The 19,772-nt window shown below is 36.9% G+C and overlaps 2 protein-coding genes across 7 annotated transcripts in view; one reads left to right on the top strand and one right to left on the bottom strand.

Annotated features, from left to right (window-relative positions):
- Nucleotides 1-629: 629 nt before the first annotated feature.
- On the bottom strand, nucleotides 630-12,489 carry DEPDC4 (DEP domain containing 4; the record flags this gene model as incomplete). Its single annotated transcript, XM_074324924.1, is given in 6 exon segments — nucleotides 630-1,007; nucleotides 1,114-1,251; nucleotides 1,855-2,123; nucleotides 4,121-4,303; nucleotides 9,953-10,129; nucleotides 12,261-12,489. Coding segments are annotated over 6 exon segments (1,374 nt in total), but the record flags the coding sequence as incomplete, so codon positions are not given.
- SCYL2 (SCY1 like pseudokinase 2) overlaps nucleotides 12,476-19,772 on the top strand; it is a 54,737-nt gene continuing 47,440 nt past the window's right edge. For 2 of the 6 annotated variants that reach the window (XM_019732105.2, XM_019732107.2), the window contains exon 1: nucleotides 12,503-12,737. The gene's annotated coding sequence lies outside the window, so the exon portion shown is untranslated. Of the gene's footprint in view, nucleotides 13,135-19,772 lie in introns of all 6 variants that reach the window. The other 4 variants (XM_019732109.2, XM_019732106.2, XM_019732110.2 and 1 more) reach the window with 3 other exon arrangements.

Genomic DNA, 19,772 nt, shown 5'->3' on the forward strand with positions numbered 1-19,772 from the left:
CCTAAAAGGTGTTCCTGCTTCTACCCTTGCCCCTCAACAAGCTATTCTCACAAAAGCCGGCGTTATCTTTGTAAATGTTGGTCAGATCAGGCCACTGTTCTCAAACCCTCCAGTGATGCCCCATTTTATCTCTCCGGTGGCCTAAAGGGCCTCCACCTCTCTAACCTCATCTCTACCTCCCCTCTGCTCCCCACTCCTTGCTGGCCCTCAGCACCCAGGCATGCATCACCCCCAGGGCCTCTGCTCTAGGAACCATTCCCTCTGCCCAAAACCACTACTCCCACCCTCAGAGCTGTTTAGTTGACTCCTCCTTCCAGTCTTTGCTCAAATTTCACTTCTCACTGAGCCCAAACTTGGTCAACCTGTTTAATACTATAAGCTCCCAATCATCTCCTTCCTAGCACCCATTAAATCCTCTTAACCAGCATTTCTTTTTTTCCTATTGCATTTATTGCCTTCTATAAACTATATGACTTGACGATGAATGCGTGTATTTTTTTATTGTCTGTCATCTCACTTGGATAGAAGCACTGCAAGGGCCTGCATATTTGTGTTCTGTTTGCTGACGTATTCTAAGAACTTAGTGCCTGGCACATAGTTTCAAAACACAGGAAATTATGTATATAATTTCATATAATATGCCAAACACTTGCATAATTACATCCAGCATTATCAAACAGTATTTTGATGCACCAAAAATGGGTTGAAGAAATTAATATATTTGCAAATAATATTAAGTCTGCTTTCTTCTCTTTAGTGGGTAGGTACTCCTTCAAACTTTGCACATTAGAGGTACTCAATAAATTATTAAGTGAATAATTTGCCTTTTTGCTTGACACTAATAGCTTAGTAACAAATGTGCCCAGACAAAATGCCAGAGATACCTCGAAGAGCTCAGGGTGACACCCCAGTAGAAACCAGACGAGTTCTTCTGCCTATACTTTAAATAATGATTTCATTTGCAAAACTGCTTTGGCAAGAGTTTTCAGGACCACAGTTTTGTTATACTGTAAATCTTCCTGTATTAATATTAAGATTAATAATAGCTTGAACAGTTTTTAAAAGAAAAAAATAGCAGAAAATTATAAAACTGTTATTGCAATTTATTTTTACCTGTTTTTGTAACTTGTAAGTATTAGGTTCTGATGTCATAGCCATAAAGGTAAGTAGCTGTTGTAATTCTTCTCTAATGTTGGGCAACAACAATCTTAGATATAGGTGTGTCGCTTCAAGTGCTTCTGTTCTTATTTTCTGTTACATGAGTTACAAAGAAGACAAAGCATGGGTCAAAAAACGAGATTATAGTACGTACTAGTCAATTGAAATGCTATGATGCTGTATTGGGTTTTCAGAGTCTTTTTTTTATTCTCAAGTGTACAAAAGAACATTAGATTCTTTTTTACACTTCAAAGTTTTCCTTATGAAATGTTTCAAACACACTGGAAATTACGTATATAATTCCATATAATATGCCAAACACTTGCATAATTACATCCAGCTTTATCAAACAGTATTTTGCTTTTCACATGAAATTACATGGCCACCTACATAGCTGAAAAAGTGACATGATGTTAGAGCACCTGATTTTTATTTTGCTAAAAGGTCACCAAATAATACATCAGAAATATTTCTAGCTACAACAGTTCTCGAATCCTGTACTATATCAAAATATTTCTTATATATAATTACCTGAGAGCTAATGTCCTCTACTACATTAGTTACATTTGATAGTATGATTTACATGGCAGGCAACATTAATGAAGTAAAAAAAAAAATTCCATTGAGTACTTTGATGTCATAGAAGAAAAATATTAAATTGTAACATAACATTTTATTCAACTTGTATCTTTAAAAATGTTCTTTATTATGCAAAAAATTAAGGTTTAAACATCTCTTACCTAAAAGTTCAGTAATTCCTGAATGAATATCAAAATACTCATCAGTTAACAATCTCTCTTGATTATAACACTTTACTATGACATCAAAGAGTATCTTCTTCTGTATATTCAATCTCATCTCTTCATTTCTGTTTTGCACTAACTGCTGACTAACCAAAACTATTAACTGGTGAGGGAAATATTCCAAGCATTCAGTTACTGCCTTAAGCCAGTTATCAATCCTGGAGGAAAAATACAAAACAAAACAAATCAAGGGTTAACATTTCCATTTACCTAAAGCTGTTCTGATAAACTACTGTTTGACAAAACAATCAAATCTAGCTTATATTTAGCCAAATCTAAGGAAGAAACTATTTTTCAGAGAATCATTTCAATAAATTTTGCTGGATGAATGAGGAGTGAATAAGAGGGAATAGCTTTTTTTCCTCACCAAATACCACCATACCTTTCTATACCTTTATTTTCAAGGTGTTAAAATATTTCTGGCCACCTTTTCATTATTTATTTCTAATTTTGTTAGATTTGGTTCAGAGGAGTTCATCTATACTGTTCCATTTCATTAGTGGTTCCCTTCCCTTTCCCACTCCAATAATTAGGTGCCTATTGTTCTGTTATTTGAAAATAAGACAACTATTTCCCCAAACAATATGCACTGTTGACCCCACCATACACTGTCTTCCCTTTCTTCTCTCCCCACCCCAATAAGAAATTTAGGATCTTTTCACCCCTCCCTTCCTTCAGTGATGCCTCTGAAAGGCCTTTAATTCCTCTTTCTCATCTGCCACCTTCCCAAGCTCTAGCTTTTGCTGAGATAGATTAGTATTTATTATAATTTCCCTTAATAGTATGTCCCTTGTGTTTTGACTTCTTATATAGCACTTACATTTTATACATTCCCACATAGTCTTACCATATCAACTTGGAACTATGTGTGTACGTGTGCACGTGAGTACAAAATGAGCGAGAAAAAGGAAGAGTACAGATCAAAATTTGTTGCCTACCAATGTTTTCTTTCCTCTTCATCAGCTTATGGTTCTGGCTATTTCTTTGTAGTATGTTTAAAAGCATTCTTCAAATATTTTCTTGGACAGGGTTCCTAGGTGATATACTCACTGAATTCTTGATAATCCTCAAATTTCTTTCCTTCTTCCCTTTTCCCTTCCATCTTTCCTTCTCTCCCACCTCCCACCAACAGGTGAATGGTACCGTACATCTTGCCTAAGATGTGTGACTCATTATCTTCTAGATTCTAGTGTTGCAAATGAAAAGATTAATGACAGTTGTATTGGTTTTTCTCTTGCAGATAACCTATCCTTTCCTCCTGGAAGCTTATAAAGGCAGATTGGCTGCTGTCTGTTTCCTGCAGAAGCATCCAAAGAAATCCTGTTTCTTTGCTGGTGTCCCTACACTCTACCTGACTCACGAGCTAGAGAAGACTCAGCTCTTTGTTTGGCCCTTTCTTGGCTTATTGTGAATTAGGGAAACCTGCCATGTGCAAACAGGACCACAGTTGATTATCTAAGTGGGTCCGCAGGTCTCTCATCACCAAGTTCTTCCCAGGATCTGGAATTTTCTGGTCATCAGCCTTAGAGTCTGATGTTCTTTTCTTGTTTGGCTCACATGGGAAAAAGGATCGGATCCGTTCTCTCTGTTGGAATTCCAACAGTACCCACGGTTTTATACCTATAGTTCCCGGCAGTAGGAGTGACAAATATATTGGAATTCAAAGTGAAAGAGAATGGAGCCTCATTAAGATAACTGGGTTCCCTGAACCTCTTCCCCACAAATGAGGCTGATTTTATGATAGGACTTACCTCATTGGACTGTAATGTTGTTTCATGAATGTCTTCTCTACTAGACTGTGGATTCTTTTAGGGCAGGACTAAAATAAACTGGTAGAAACTGATGGTTAATGTTATTTGAGGGTCATAAAACAGAAATGATAGAGCTTTAGCAAACACTGAACTGGTGCAGGGAGGGTATGATAGACAAATCATGACTGAAATAATACGAATGAACCCACACTGATTCCCAATAATCTTGCAGGTCATAACCAGTGACTTTTTTTGTTAGATCAAATGAGAATTCACAGTGATTAATTTCTAAAACAGATGGTGTTAGCTTATACATATGGATATGTTCTCGCATCTTAAAATACCTAGGGTGAAATATATGAAGACCTTTTTAGTCATCAATTATTAGACAATAAAAATGGTCACTTAGGAGACATAAACTTGGAATAACCTCTCTGTCTAGACAGGCATTTGAGATAACAAGATCTTCCTCTTTAGTTAATTGAAGATTTTGTGTTTTGACTGGAGGCTCCAAAATATTTTCCAAGAATGGAAGATGAATCATTTGAAGAATATGTAACAATGTTTGTTGTTTCCAGACATCTTCTGTAGCTTAGAAAGAAAAATAACTATCAGATTGAGAAATAATACACATTCAGCCAATATTATAAAATCCTTCCATTTCTAAATAATACAAAAGAAAAGCTACATATATATATAATGGATTAATTTAATGCTAGGAAAATTTAAGTTTGCTAAATTACAATTTTTCTTTACAAGGTTGATCTTTAAATAGACACCAGGGTTATGAACCATATTGGTTGTATTTTCTGGTTATGTTGATTATAAAAGTGATATTATTTAGTTTTTAAGGCCAATAATAGGCTATTAGATGGGGCAAAAGTAATTGCAGTTTTCGCAATGATTTTTAACCTTTTAAACCACAATTACTTTTGCACCGACCTAATAATTCCAAATATAAAAAGCTACTAATGCTTATAAATTATTTTGCATAACTGAGAGAATATAAGCTTGTTAATTATTTACAATTTTATTCAAAGTAGCACGGGTAATTGTAGTTTGTTGTTTTTAAATTAAAATAGAGTATTATGTTAATCTTAACTTGGGTTTCTGGTCATTCCTGTTAAGAGTTAAGTTTTTTATTATCCTCGTCAGATCATAATTAATGTTTTGTTTTTCCTTTAAATGAAACAAAATCATAAAAGCAACAGCTATAGTAAATCTCTTGCAGAGCTCCCAAGCCAGTACCCTATGTATTAAATTTGGACCATAGCCATAATTCGTTTGGTTATAAAGCACTTTGAATAAAATTACTTATGTAAAAATGGAAGATTTCATGTAAAATTCTGGGTTTCCAGCTTCTCTTTAAAAAAATCATAAGATCTCATAACACGAGGCTTGAATTAATGCCTGACCAAAGTCAGCTGATATGAATCAGTACCAGTAGGCACCCCCTTTGCGCTGGCAGGTCATTTCTAGTTGACCACAAATCCCACCTCTCCCCATTGTAGCCCATAGAATGAAGTTGAGTGTCAGCTACCATTTCCATGATATTGTCCTATTGGTTTTGCTACAGTAAAAAATAACCTCCCTGTACTTATATCTACGTGTTAAGTGGGAATAGGAAAAATAGCCTGAGAGGGCCATATATTTCAAGCAAAACAACAGTATGTATTTTCCTGCATGTTTGATAATTAAGTACCCACTGGCCCTCTAACCTGCCTGGCTCCTAAAGTCATCTGAGTTTGCTACCTGTGAGTTATTGGCCAAAAATAAATCAAATTAACAATCTTTTAGTAAAAACTTGAGATCATAAATGGACTCTAATGAATCAGTCCACATTTGTCAATACCAACCGTTGGGCATGGCACTGAACCAGGTGCTGGAAAATGATACATAAAAAATTGTGGGCCTTCAGCAGCTACACCCTAACTACAGAGGCAAAATAGTGACCTATGAAAGTGGTGAAGACAAATTTTATCAAAAATCACCATGAAGTATACATAATATATTATGAATAAATCCAAAAGTGGAAAAACAACTTTTGCAAGAGCATTAAGACAGAACATTCATTTATTCAGCCAATATTTATTGGGACCTATTTTGTGCTGGGCACTGTTCTAGGTGCCAAGGATACAGTGGTAAATAAAACAGGTGAAAATCCTTGCCTTAATGGAGTTAATATTCTAGTGGGGGTAGGGAGGCAGGCAATAAATAAAAAGTGAAATATGTAGTGTGTCAGTTAGCGAGCGGCAAGTTCTATGGAGAGAAATTAGGTAGAAGAGAGGTAGTGCTAGGGGGAAATGTTGCAATTTTAAATAAGATGTGTGGGAGCTATCATAATAGCAAAGACCTGAAAGAGACAGGACAGAGAAATATGCATGTCAAATAAAAGATAGAGAATACCTAGCTCTGTGTAGGGAAATTAAACTCAAGTAGGGTATTGTGGCAACGCATCCCATCACCGCAGCCATCTTTATGGAGCTCTTCATATCCAATGATTATTGTGCTGAGTGATGCAGACAAAAAAGGGATAGACTGCATTTGAAGAGTGTGCAATCCACGCGATGTGTAGGATAGCCTAGACACACAAGTTCATATATGCTTACATATGTATATGTATAGGATGTATATATAAAAAAGAAAAAACTCATAAAATAAAAATAAATCTCAGCGAAGGTGGTTCACCTTAAATCTTGTCACACAAGTGCAAATTTGTAAGTAGGCCTGCAGTCCTATAATTGCACTGCTTTACCACTGCTGGCAGAGTTTTCAACTCAGTCAAGTGAAGTTATTTGGGAATTAAGAAATGGCCTTTTTCAACAATAGAGGAACTCCATACCTTTATTTTTTGGCTGAAATTTATATAGGTGTCCTCCAACCACATACCCTTAACCAGCCATATTTTACCAAGTAGAACATGGCTTAAATTTTCTTGTTGGCAAGCTAATTATTTAATTTTATAAAACTAGATAGTGTCTATATGGTTTTATTCCTAATTTTACATCTATTAATGTCTGATTGGGTTGTTTTGTGCTTTAGGATCAGAGAAGAATCCTACTTTAGTGGATCACAATAACAAAACTCGATTCATGCCTGATTTGTTAAGAGCAGAGAAATTTCCAAATGCACTTTCCCCAAAAAGTTTTAGTATGAAAATGAAACTTCTCCAAAAGTGAACTTTTTTTAATGCATCAAATATAAGAGCAACTAGTCAATTTTAAAGGTAGTTCTCCTTTCCAAAGCTTTTTATGAAACAAAAACCCCACCCTACTAGATTTAAAAAAAAAAAAAGGCTTTTGAACATAAAGAGATTACCTATTAGTAACATATTAAGGACTACCTCTCTGAAAACTATGCTTTTATTAGAAAGAACAACTAAAATAGATTTTGTGTTTTTCTATTCTGAAGGCTGATACATTCACTTGTGACAAAGAGCAAACATACCAAATAAACACACCTCATCCCCACTGATTTTATAATTTACAGTACTTTGTTGTAACAATAATGATAAAACATTGGATAAGAGTATGGAAATCTAGGTCTGAATCTTGATGCCAGACTGTGGAAACTTGTTAAATTATCTCTGAATTCTCTTGAGTTTCTGTTTCCTTATCTATAAAATAAGCAGTCTAAACTAAAGCAGTGGTTCCCAGATTGGCTGATTTTTGTTTTAACATAAAGTCTCTCTTTCAACAAAACTTAATAGTTTATTGTTTTGTGACTTACTGTTTAAAATATCTGGCTAAACAATATCATCTAAATCTATATATATTCCTCCTATTTTCACCTGACATTTTTTGTTATATATATTATACATAAAAGAGTATAAAAGCATAAGTATTATTTAAAGTGTTTGGGAGACAGATGCAACAAAGGGAAGAGGCCTAAACCCCCATTTCCTTTGTAGAAAATTAACAGATGTACCTAAATCTGAAAAATCATCAAGTAGCAATATAAGCATCCTATTTAGGGATATGAGATACAAGTTGTAAATGATTGTCTCTGGGGAGGAAGAAATGGGTGGGAGGAGAAGGGCAGGGAACTGCTATTTTTTGGTAACAAAACCTGTAGGATGCTATCAATGTTTTACATTATATGCATGTATAACAAAGAAAAAAATACATTTTTTTTAAAAAAGTACATAAGAATGCCTGCTTTCCTTCATACTGTGTTTTCTTTATCCTTCTCTTTGTTTCGCCAACTATAAAAAGGGAGTTTCAGTTTCACCAACTATAAAGTGGGAGTTTTATCCCTCATTTTAGCGGCCTCTTGTTAGATTATAGACAATGAATATAAAATGCATAACAAATTGCTTAGCACAGAGAAAGGCTCAACCAGTGGAAATTATTTTTCTTAGCATCTTTGCTGATAAATTACGTCCAAGATGGTGGGACAAGTTAGTTTTTCATTTGTATTAGATAAAAACTGTACTTCTGTTGGCTCTTCGTCTGCCTGTCCTCTAAATATTGGTCTTCCAGTCCCTCTTCTAATTCTGCACCCTTTCTTTGGGCACCCTGTATTCTCCTTATCACACTTATCCTAACTATTGTTGATAACCTTTCCTCCTCCAGTGTGTGTGTGAATCATGTTTGTTTTGCTTCTACCATGGTTTGACCAAATTCAGTAAAGGGTGAAACCATATTGAATTGCCCTGGGTATGGGGCTCTTCTTTCCACCATTACTTGCCTAATAAGGAGAAAACCACAAGTAGATGAAGTAAATAGTAAAGAGGAATAGAGCAACAGGTAGCCTAGCTAATTTGTTCTGAAAGGTAAAGGGCAGGGAGATGTTTGGGAGGGGTTTATGTAATGGACAAAGGATATACTCCTTAGAAGATGGTCATGAATTATAAATTATAAGGACTGGTAATGAGTCTGTATGTTTTCTTCTGGTAGTGTGGAATGTAGCACCTCCAGTTAATCTGTTCATGGTCCTTGTAAAAAAATACTGGATCTATATTGCCTCACCTGTCTTGTCTGATGTAATCACTATGTAGAAGGAACTCTTACAGGAAAGAGGATTAGTGAGTTGATACACCCAACACACTACTTTTATTATAACTGAAAAGTCAGTTCTTGGAGACAGTAAAAAGATCAGTGGTTGCAAGGGGTTAGGGGGAAGGGAGGAGTGACTAGATGAAGCATACATGATTGTATGATACTATAATGGTAGATACATGTCATACATTTGTCAAAACCCACTGAATACATAGCACCAGGAGTGAACCCTAATGTAAACTGTGGGCTTTGGGTGATAATGATGTGTCAGTGTAGGTTCATGGACTGTAAGAAATATACCATCTGGTGGGGGCTGTCGATAGGGAAGCTGTGTGCATGTGGAGCTGGGATATATGGGAACTCTCTGTCCTTTCTGCTCAGTTTTTCTATGAACCTAAAACTGTTCTAAAAAATAAAGTCTTTTTTTTTTTTTTAAAGTCAGTTCTTTCTTACAAAGTTCTGAAAAAACAAAAGAGAAAATTGAAATTACCTTCTTTTGAAAGCAAGAAAATAGGTTTGTCAAAACCAGATTCCCACTCATTGTATGAATGAGTTCCTTAATTCTTTCCTCACCAATCTCTTGTGCTAGAGGACTTGAAATCATTCCATTTTCTGGTCTGTTAACAAATAGTATGTGAATTTTTCAATTATAGACAGGATCAAAATTTCAAATATACATTTTAATGTATTAAACTTATGTATTCTTTATTTCCAAAAAAAGATTTCAGGCAGCTTACAATAAAAGATACAAGTAATAAACTTACTAGATAATAGAATATTGCCAAAAAAGACTAAATTAGGATTACAAATAAATAGAAAGGATGTATGCTAATTATAAGGTTAACATGGTTGCTATGATGGAGTAGAAAAGTTTTGCTCTTGAATTTCCAGAAAACTTTGGCTTCTTTTTACTTTGGGTAAGTCATTTTTCAAAATTAGGAAGCATACAATTCATCAGAGGATAAAGTTTTTTTCCTGGTATATCAGAGGATCAAGTTTTTCCTGGTATAAATTCTGAAAAATGTATGTGGTAATGTCCTCCACAACAGTTTTAGAACAAATGCAGAAATAGATTTTTACATGGCTATTTCTTTTATTGACTTCTGAAAGAAAAAAAATAAACTGAAAGCATAACATTCAAGTTTAGCTCAATAAAGACTGTTCTGCCAGAATCTAAATATGATACATTGCAGTATCCCAGTCAACACTAACCTTAAAGATGCCTCTGAGTTTATCAGTTAATCCATTCTCAGCATCCTTTTTCTTTTGCAAAAAACATAAGTTGATTTATTGCCTAGAAACCTGTAGAGACAATATTTGGAAGCTTCAAATTCCAATTCCTTTTCATTTTTGAATAGCTTCATTTCTATGGCTTCAAATACTTTATGGTTCATTAGAACTTGGCAAAGATGAATTCCTTTAAGATGAGAGAGATCATTACTACTTAGACACATTTTTTGCATAAGATGCCTTAATAGTATATCAACAGCATCAGAACCAGTAAAACAATCTTCATATGTTCATAAATGATGCCGCCTTCTTTTTATTTCCACTTGAGTCTGAAGGGAATGAATAATACCATCCCATAGCTGAGTAGCTTGAAAAGGACCAGAACATCCTGGAAAAAAAATATTAAACATGTTTCTAACCAACACATATTTAGATTACACAAAAATATTTAAGTTTTTCAGTTTTGATTGTATGCTTTTTTATGGCATATCTGTTGCCATTGTCTTTCTTAAATTTCTACTCCTCCCATCTTATGTAAACCATAACATATTTACTAAGATTGCACCATGTATGCCAATAAAAACAGAATAGATGTAGGTACTTACTTTACTGATATTAAATATATGATTATGTAAATTTATACACCCTAAAATTACTTGTTTAACTACTAGCTATACTTAATCTTGAAGAATATTATTTCAGGACACACTTAAAAGGAACGTACACACACACTGGATTCTTGATTATTACAGAACTGTGGCTTCACCAGCCTTTTTTGTTTTGCTTTCTTCTTTTTGCTTTTTGATCAATGGCAAGTTCTTTATGAGCGAGATCTAGGGCAAAGAGCTCAATAAAATTAATCAATTTATTTTCCTTGTTGAAAAAAAAGTTTGTGAGGAATAATAAAATCTGAAAACAATAAAAATGTCCATCACCTGGGGAATCATTAAATAAAATGTGGCATCGCCTTACTATGGAATAAATATTAAGCAGTCATTAGGAAAAATGAGGTTTACAGCATGGAAGGATATCAAGTAGGAAAAACAAAACAACAAACCCCAACAAGTTGAGCAGAATTATTTGTATACTATCATCCTGGTTATGTAAAAATGAATTCCCAACCTACACACAAATATATGTAAATAAATAGAAAGGTCTGGAAGGATAAACTTCAAACTATTAACTCTTGAGAACTAGGATTGTAATGAAAGAGGATGTTCGGTTTTCTATATATTTCCAAATTTTTATAAAGTACATATGTAAATTTTTCAATTAATTGGAGACAGCAAAATTTTTATTCAGATATAATTGACATACCACATAGTTCGCCTTATGAAGGTATACAATTCAGTGGTATTTTAGCGGTCACAAAGTTGTGCAACCATCACTACGATCTAGTTGGCAGACCATTTCATAACTTCAAAAAGAAACTCAGCAATCACTCCTCATTTCCTTCTACTAGAGCAAATTTTTAAATAAAGAATTTTAAGAATGATAAGGGAATAAAATGAAACATCTAGAATGGTGTTTCTAGATTTTTCGGGTTAGAATCCAAGAATTTAGCTCTCTCCTCCTTTGACTATGGATAATTGGAACCAGGATACCCAATTTTACAGATAAAATGACAGAAATAAAAACCCATCACCTTCAAATGCCTGTATTAACAGAAGCCGTTATCTGTCTATCCTTCAAATATTAGCCCGAGATACTGTGGACAGTACGGAGACAGGAGTGGTGTGTAGGCGAAGGATGGAGAGGGGTGAGGGTTAGAGGAGGGAGGAGCGACGGGCGGGAAGGGACGAGTTTGGGTGGGATGGGATGTAGAAGTCTACGAGTTGTTGCGCGGTGGAGACAAGGGTATTTTCCATCCGCCTCTAACTTTTTACACAAGTAGGCTAGGTTAAAGAAATAGCCTTCGTGCTCAAGGAATTTTCCATTTAGTACTTTAACCTCTTCTTCTAAGTGTAGCCTGTCGACCGACAGCATTGGTATCATCGGGGAACTCATTTGAAAAGCAGAATATCAGATTCCACAGCTGAACCCAAACTGCATTTTAACAAAGTCTCCAAATGATTCGTGTGCATATTAAAGTTTGAGAAGCACTGTTTTCCTGGACTTCTCAAGGAGAGTAGTTCCGAAAAGGCCAAGTCGAGGTTGTCAGTCCCCAAGCAGAGAGGGCAGGTGTGCTAGGAAAGGGGCGGGCCCCAGATTCCCGAGGAACACAGGCAAAATCACATGCTCCCATGAGCTGCCCTCCCCTTCAGTACACACTCGGTAAAGGGCTACTTGTCATATATACCTGTCCTCTATAGGGCTACCTGTCCTCGTTTTCCGGCAGAAGCCACCTCTAGAGCTCGGCCCGCGAGGTGCTGCGCGGCGAAGCTCGATCTGGCTGCCAAGGGCACCGAACAGCGGAGTCAAAAGAACCGCCCGAAGCTCGCGTGCCGGCTCCTCCCCCGGCCCGTAACCCCGCCTCCACCTTGCTCTCGGGGGCGGGGAGCCAAGGATGGCCCCACCCCGCCCCTTCCGAGCCAGCAGGAAGTGACGTCATGCCCTGGCCAGCTGGTCTTTCGGTCTTCTTCCCCCTCCCTAACTCTTCCTCCCCAGTCCCTCCCCGCCCCTCCCCCTTCCCTCCTCCGGCTCCAGCCTCTGAGGCCGCGCGGGTGGAGGAGGCTATGGAGTAAGCTGGGAGCTTCGGCCCCGAGCGGAAGCTGAGCAGGAGCAGCCAGGCGGTGTTTGGCTGGGCGGGGGAAACGAGCCCCAGCACCGCCCCTCCCGGGAGAATTGAGGAAGAGGTGAGTGACCGCCCACGGGCATCGACTGACCTCCTTCACCGGTCACGCTCCCGCCTGGGCTCCCAAGGCCGGCGAGGAGGGAATGGGGAAGACCCGCGCCGAGGCTAGGCCTCCCGAGGCCCCCAAGGCTGGCGACTGTTGCTAGGTGACGGGCCTGCTGGCGGAGAGCTGGGCTGGCCGGGCGGTGGGCGCCCTGGCGAAGCCGACCTGGGGGAGCGAGCTCCGGGGAGCGGATCCGAGAGGCCCGAGTCCCCGGAAGAGGCCTTGAAGTGACGGGCGACCCGGGGCTGGGGCCGTCTGTCCCAGGGAGAGCTCCCGGCTCCGGCTCTGCAGCTCGGGTTTCCGTGGTGGACTTCTTGGTTCTCTTTTGGGAAATTGGATACTACTCCAGGACTGGGTGAGACAGATCCCCTCAATTCTGAGGTCCGCAACTGATAACCAGGTTTACCAAGCAGGGCCCTACCCCTGGCGTCCTTTTCTGACAGTAGCTATAGTTCTGCAACGGAAGGTTATTGTGTTTGAGGTGGGTGGGGCAGGTGTTTTGTTAAGACTGAAAAACCCCTCGGTCGTTTCTGCACTCTTATTTTTCTAAGCGGGAGAGAAAGGATGGAGGAAGGTTAAGCCCGATAAAGCTTGCAAAAACTTCTTGGGATCCGATTGAATACACACCTATGATTAGTATAGTAATTAAGGAAACCAGTATTGTCAAGTCAGCTCCTGTAACAGTCTTCATGAGACTCCACATTCAAGGGACTTAAAAGCGCTATGTCAGTAGTGACTTACAGTTGTAAATTGCCATCTATGTTTTTGTAGATCAAATCCAGGAATTATCTGTAGGATGGCTTGTTTTACAAATTGGATTCTATTGTAGTAAGAAGTTTTCTAAGACGCGTTCGCATGCCTCTCCATTCTGGAAAATTGACCTAGTTTACAGTCTGTCACTGTAAAACTCGATCAGGCTCTGGTAATAGTTTGAAAGTCAGGTGCTTGAAGCTGCCTTTTGGACTTTGCAGGCTTTTTTGTTTGTTTGGCTTTCTGTCTTTTTCTTTAGTATAAATATTTTTTAAAAGTTTAATAATGATTTATCAGCACTGAATAGGTAGAATTCTTGACAGTATTAAATTGTACTCATAGAAGATGCTTTTGGGGGATTGTGTCATGGAACAGAACCTAATGGAAGGTAAGGACCTTCAGTCTGTTCAGATACACTTTACACAACACACATGCAGAAACCTGTTCTTTTGTCTCTAAGATCCACAAACAACCAATAAAACAAATACAGACATTGTACAACGGAATATTTCTGTACAAATCAACCCTGTAATTGGGAATAACTACTCATACTCACATATTTGGAATTCATGATTTACTGCCACCCCCAAGAAAAATAGGTCCTCTTACTGTGTTTAACTCAAGTGACTAGCTTCATCGTCTGTCCCTTTCTATAGGAGTCAAAGTTTGACAGCTTTCTCTCTCCTGCCTCATAGCAATTTCTCATGAAGTCCTGTTGATTTTTCCTCTTGAATATCTCTCAAGTCTGTCTTCATCTTCACCACTAGTACTCTAGCTCCAGCCACCGTCATCTCACATCTGAAGTATCACTAGCCTCCCAATTATAGTCTACCAGCAGTTAGTTTTCCACACCAGACTGAGTGACTTTTTAAAACTGTGGGTCTAATCACATTGTCTCCATGTTTAAAACCCTGCAGTGGCTTTCATTGTTTTTAAGAGAAACTAACATTTTTAAAGGCCTGTTTGGGTCCTCCAGTTGCCTTTCCAGCCACATCGCCACAGTGCTTGCTGGCATTCCTTTTTCCCCTAGTCACTCTGTTTTGCTTCAGGTACTCGGCTTTTGGTTATGAAGCTTAATCTGCCAGGAAATGCACTTCCTTTCCGTTTCATCCAGTTAATGCCAGCTCATCATTCAGCTCACTTCAGGAAGACTTTCCTGATTAGGATAGATTCCCCTAATTATATGTTCTCATGACACCATCGCAGAGTTGCCTTATTTATTAATACCTAATAAATTTATGAGATGTTCTTCATCTCCTGTTGCTGTGTAAATGCTTAATAGTTTGTTATGTGAATGAATTCAGTGAATGCTTACTAAAAGTGCCAGGAATTGTACTAAACATTGTTACGTGCATCATCATTTTTAATCCTTATAACAGTCAGTTGAGGTATCCCCCTTTTTAAAGGTTAGAAATTGTGTTAGGGAGGCTAGTTTAGGTGGAAACAGTGTTAGTAAGTATTAGAACTGATTTTTGAAGCAAGGTTTTCTTGCCACTGAAGATTGTGTACTTAATCATATAACACTTAATTTTCACACTGTGCGTCAGAATCACCTGGAGCAGCTGCTAAAAATATAAATGCCCTGACTGCATATTTATAGGTTCTTATTCCAAATGTTTGAGATAGTATATAGGCATCTATATGGCTTAATAAGTTATTCAGTCATTAGATGGTATTAAATGTATATAGGTGTTCACCAGAGTTTGAACACCATCCTCTTAGACAACACTTAAGTGCTTTATGAGTTTCAGTTTTTACATATTGTACTATAGTGTATTTCAAATTGTGTACGTTCTTAAATCAGGGAAGAACTGTAGTCCTAAGGAAATGACCTTAGTGGTCATTTATTCTAATTTCCTACCCAGTTATTCCTTTTCCCCTTTCTCCAGCTGCCACCCTAGTGCTCTTGGTACCTTTTTTTAAAATTACAATATCAAGAATCTGACTTTCTGTAGTAAAAAGTATACCAAGTACATAGGCTGGAAGTGCTTTCAAGCGTTGCATATACTCTGTCTTCAGAACTTACTGTTCAAATGACTGATTTTGATATTTAAGCACATATTGCCTTATAACCTCATAATTGCGTTTTAAATCTTATTGTACAATGGTCTTAAGTTCGTAAACAGTGATGAAAACTGAATGTTTTACTTGTTTCTCCTACTGTACCTTACATGGTGCTTTCCACTTAGTGGGTGCTCAATAATTTGTTGAATAGATGGGTGTTTTCACTGTACATTTCTAAGTCTCTTTAATTTTTATGTTTGTTTCTTAAATCAGGTTTGTCTCCTGTAAGTAATCTGTTCTGGCTCAACTGATAATAATCACTTTTTGTGGTTGTAAAGAGAATGATTGTACTCAGCTGGTATAATCTTTGTTTTCTGAATAAGATTAAACATTACTTCTGTATAGGCCAAAGAATGGTATTAACCATTTTTTAGAAAACTATAATTTTTTAAAACTTCTGATCTCTGAGTGCTCCCACAAGAAAAAAACAACAACATCTATCTCAAGAGTATATCTCAGGATCATGTTACTTTAGATATAAAAAGATAAGCACTGCGTATTAGGAGTATAGGTATAAACATTTTTCCATGTTGTGAAGCATTTTACCAAAGGTATTTGTCATTAATGTAATTCTTATTTCAAATTACAAAATTTCATTTTATGAATACTTAACTACTTAAATGACTATATAAGGGGTATTCTTTTATTTTCAGGCGTTTACGTGGAAAGAAATCTCAGGCCCTTGTTCTTCTAAGGAATAAAACAAACTATTTTTGAGTTCTTTTGTATTTATTTGTATTATTATTCTTTGTAGTCAATGTGAATTGTTTTGTGCTTATTGAAAGTCTCTGCTAGTTGCCATGAGACTAACAGTTACTAAATGTAATTTCATGATCAGATGTAATTACAGTATCTTTTTATTTGCATTTCAGTATTTTCAATAAAAATGCAAGCTAATTCTACTTTTTAGTATTTTATTCTTGGCGAATTAAGGGACTCTTTGCACTTGTTTTACTTGAACATTCAGGGAGGTTCTTTTTTTTGGCATAAATATAATTTTTTCTACTATATTCTTGCTGTGTCTAGAGTTTATGAGTAGGCAGAACTGAAAGAATTGCCAGTACTTTTCAGCTACTGTCATCAGGTACTGTAAGAACTCAGCCCACCTTCTGCCAGGTGCACGTAAAATCTAGTATTACAGTAGATTCACCTACTGGTTCTGCTAAAAGCCAAGTGATGGCTGAGCCAGATGATACCGTGTAGTAAAATAAGACCCGGTCTTATATTAATTTTTGCTCCAAAAGACGCATTAGAGCTGATTGTCCGGCTAGGTCTTATTTTGGGGGAAACACGGTAGGATGATACAATCTTGGGAGCATACTGGCGCTGTCGCAAATCTTATTTTGGCTGAGCTTTAGGAGGGGGAGATGATTGAATTTCAAGTGAATACTAAATTGTGTACAAGGGGAAATGGCTTATGTGAATAAATATTTCTGTCATTTATAACTGTCTGGAAAAAATAGGCTTATTTCTTTATTAATCAAGTGAAAATTTGAAAGCTATCATATCCAGAAAAGGTATTTGGGCTCTAGATTTCTTACATGTCAAAAGCTGTTGCTAATAATTCAAAATCTCATCAAGTTCAGGTTTTATTTTACAAGCTCATTCATTAGCCTTCTGTTACTTTCGCCATATTCTTCTTGGGTCTCTTTAGGTCACCTTTTTCAAGCCCACAGTCTTTTTTAACTACTGTACTGCTTAAAATCATGGTGCCCAAATTTTGATCTTCAATTGAGACATGTTTTCTAAGTTTTTGGCCTGCATGTCACTGAAGCAACTCAAATCCAACATTGAGTTCTTCCTCCCACAAAACAAATAATTGTGTTTTCTAAGACCTGCCTTGGTAAATGGTTTTTGTCTTCTGCCTAGAATCTGAAATTGACGTGATTGGCTTTTGCAGTTTTGTCTCCTTCCTTTAGCTAATTAGTCACTAAGCTCCCTTCGTTCTAAGCTTTCTTCATACTTGTTTCTTAATTTTTTCTTTCTTCTTTTTTACTGCTATTTTCTTAATTCAGCAACGTCTCCCTCTTTTAAAATTTGTTTAAAATTTTAAACATAAAAGTGCATAATGAAGTCTGATATGTAATTATAAAATAAACATCCATTTAACTAGCACCTTTGAAATACCCCCTCCATCCACCATCTCTTCCCTGTCATCTCCCTATTTCCAAGTGTTCTTTCCTTTGTCTTCTGCTTGTATACTCTAAATTGCGCGCGTGCACACATGCACTGTCTCTCTCTATATATATATATACACACACACATCTTCCCTGAACTACATATTGATGTGCTCTTCAGTCTTGCTGTGTGCCTTATTTTCATCCCTAGTACGAGTATATCATTCACTCTGTTTAGTGGAGTGGTTGATGATCTTACGCATGCCTGAAACCCTTCAGTGTCTTACAGCAGCTTGATTTCTTCTTACTACTTAATACTGGTGATCTGGCTTTTCTGTCTCTTTTGCCATACTTCTTTCTTACACTCCAGCTTTAATCTGAACTGCTTTGTTGTTACTCCTACACTTTTCCCATTCACTGTCTAGTTCATTCCTACCTTTAAAGACATCTCTAGCATTACTGTTTTGGGGAAACTTTGTTCCATCTGTTCCTCCTCCTTTTTCTCCTGTGACACTCTGTATGTATTCTGTAGCATTTTATCACTAGGCCGATACATTGTGGGCTAATGCTGCTGTTTTCTCCCCTGTTTCTCATATGGTATCAAGTAACTACCGTGTTTCCCCCAAAATAAGACTGGGTCTTAATATTAAGTTTTGCTCCAAAAGACGCATTAAGGCTTATGTTCAGGGGATGTCATCCTGAAAAATCATGCTAGGGCTTATTTTCTGGTTAGGTCTTATTTTCAGGGAAACATGGCAGTGGGTACTCAGTAAATATTAAATCACCAGATGAATTTCCACGTCTGTTCCTACCTTGTGTACACTAATGTTTACTCTTTGGATGATGGACAGGCATCTCAAATTTGAATATTAACTCTGAAAATATTCTCTGTTTTCATACTGAACTATTTATGGTTTCCAAATCACATCATAGTCTTCCTCCCCTCCATGTGTTGGCACATGGTAATCCTTCTTTCTGGAAAGCTCCTTCCCATTTTTTTCTATCTGAAAAACACTTAATTTTTGAGCCCATTTTCGTGTTCCCATAGCATGGTACACTCATACCTCTAGTTAATTGCTATAAATCTTTGTATGTCTGAGTCTGTTACTGGACTGAGTCCCTGAAGAGCAGAAATGTTTCCATTTACATCTGTATTCCCAGTGTCTAACAAGTGCATGTACTATGTGTCTACTCAGGCAGAGTTAGAAGAATGGATATATAGATTTTAAATAAGATTTTTGTGTCTCTTCACCTTCCCATCAAAATCCACAGCAGATGTTCATAGAGAACTTGGCATAGCAATAAATGTTTTCATACTGCCAGTAGCAACATTTTCTAACTGCTTACAGAAATACAGCATTAAATTAAAAAGGGAAAGTGCAGCTGTTTCTATTTACAGATAGTTCAAATCTTTAATAGAAGAAAGTAGGTTATATTTACATAAATATAATGTAATAAACAGAGAAAACAGGATACAAACTAATGCTACCTTAGTTCAGTGGCTTTCCAAATATTTTTGCTTGTGTATTCTCTAAATAATTTTGGAAAGCAGTGTACTCTTTTGCATGCTTTTAAGTTGATGGCGTCTGAAATTTTATTTTGTCAAGCGTTAGATAGTTACAAAGGATTTGGTTTCTATATTGTGATTGTTTTACTTTCATGAAAACCTTGAAGTTTTTGCTTCTTAATTAAAATAAATTTGTTCCTGTACATTCCTTTGACAATCATCTTGTTTCTTAATTATAATTCTGTGATATAAATAAGGCATGGGGTTTTGCTGTTAATATCTGGCCTGGAAGAAGTAAAGCACAACCTCCTTCAGTATTTCTTACCAAATTTGATTTGCTTTACTCATAAGGGACTTTCTCTTAGGATTAATGCATTCTTGAATTGGCTTCTCCCTGTCCCCCAAAGTTTTTTATACTCAAGTAAATGCCCTATAATAAACTGGGATGGCTGAGAAAAATACTTTTCTTTGGTAAAGTGGGAGAAAATTGTGAAGAAAGAAAAGAGTTGATTCAGGAGAACTTGCAGAATACAGAGTTTTCTGAGGTGAATCAGT

This window comes from Rhinolophus sinicus, linkage group LG02 (assembly GCF_036562045.2).
Source record: "Rhinolophus sinicus isolate RSC01 linkage group LG02, ASM3656204v1, whole genome shotgun sequence".
Taxonomy (NCBI): domain Eukaryota; kingdom Metazoa; phylum Chordata; class Mammalia; order Chiroptera; family Rhinolophidae; genus Rhinolophus; species Rhinolophus sinicus.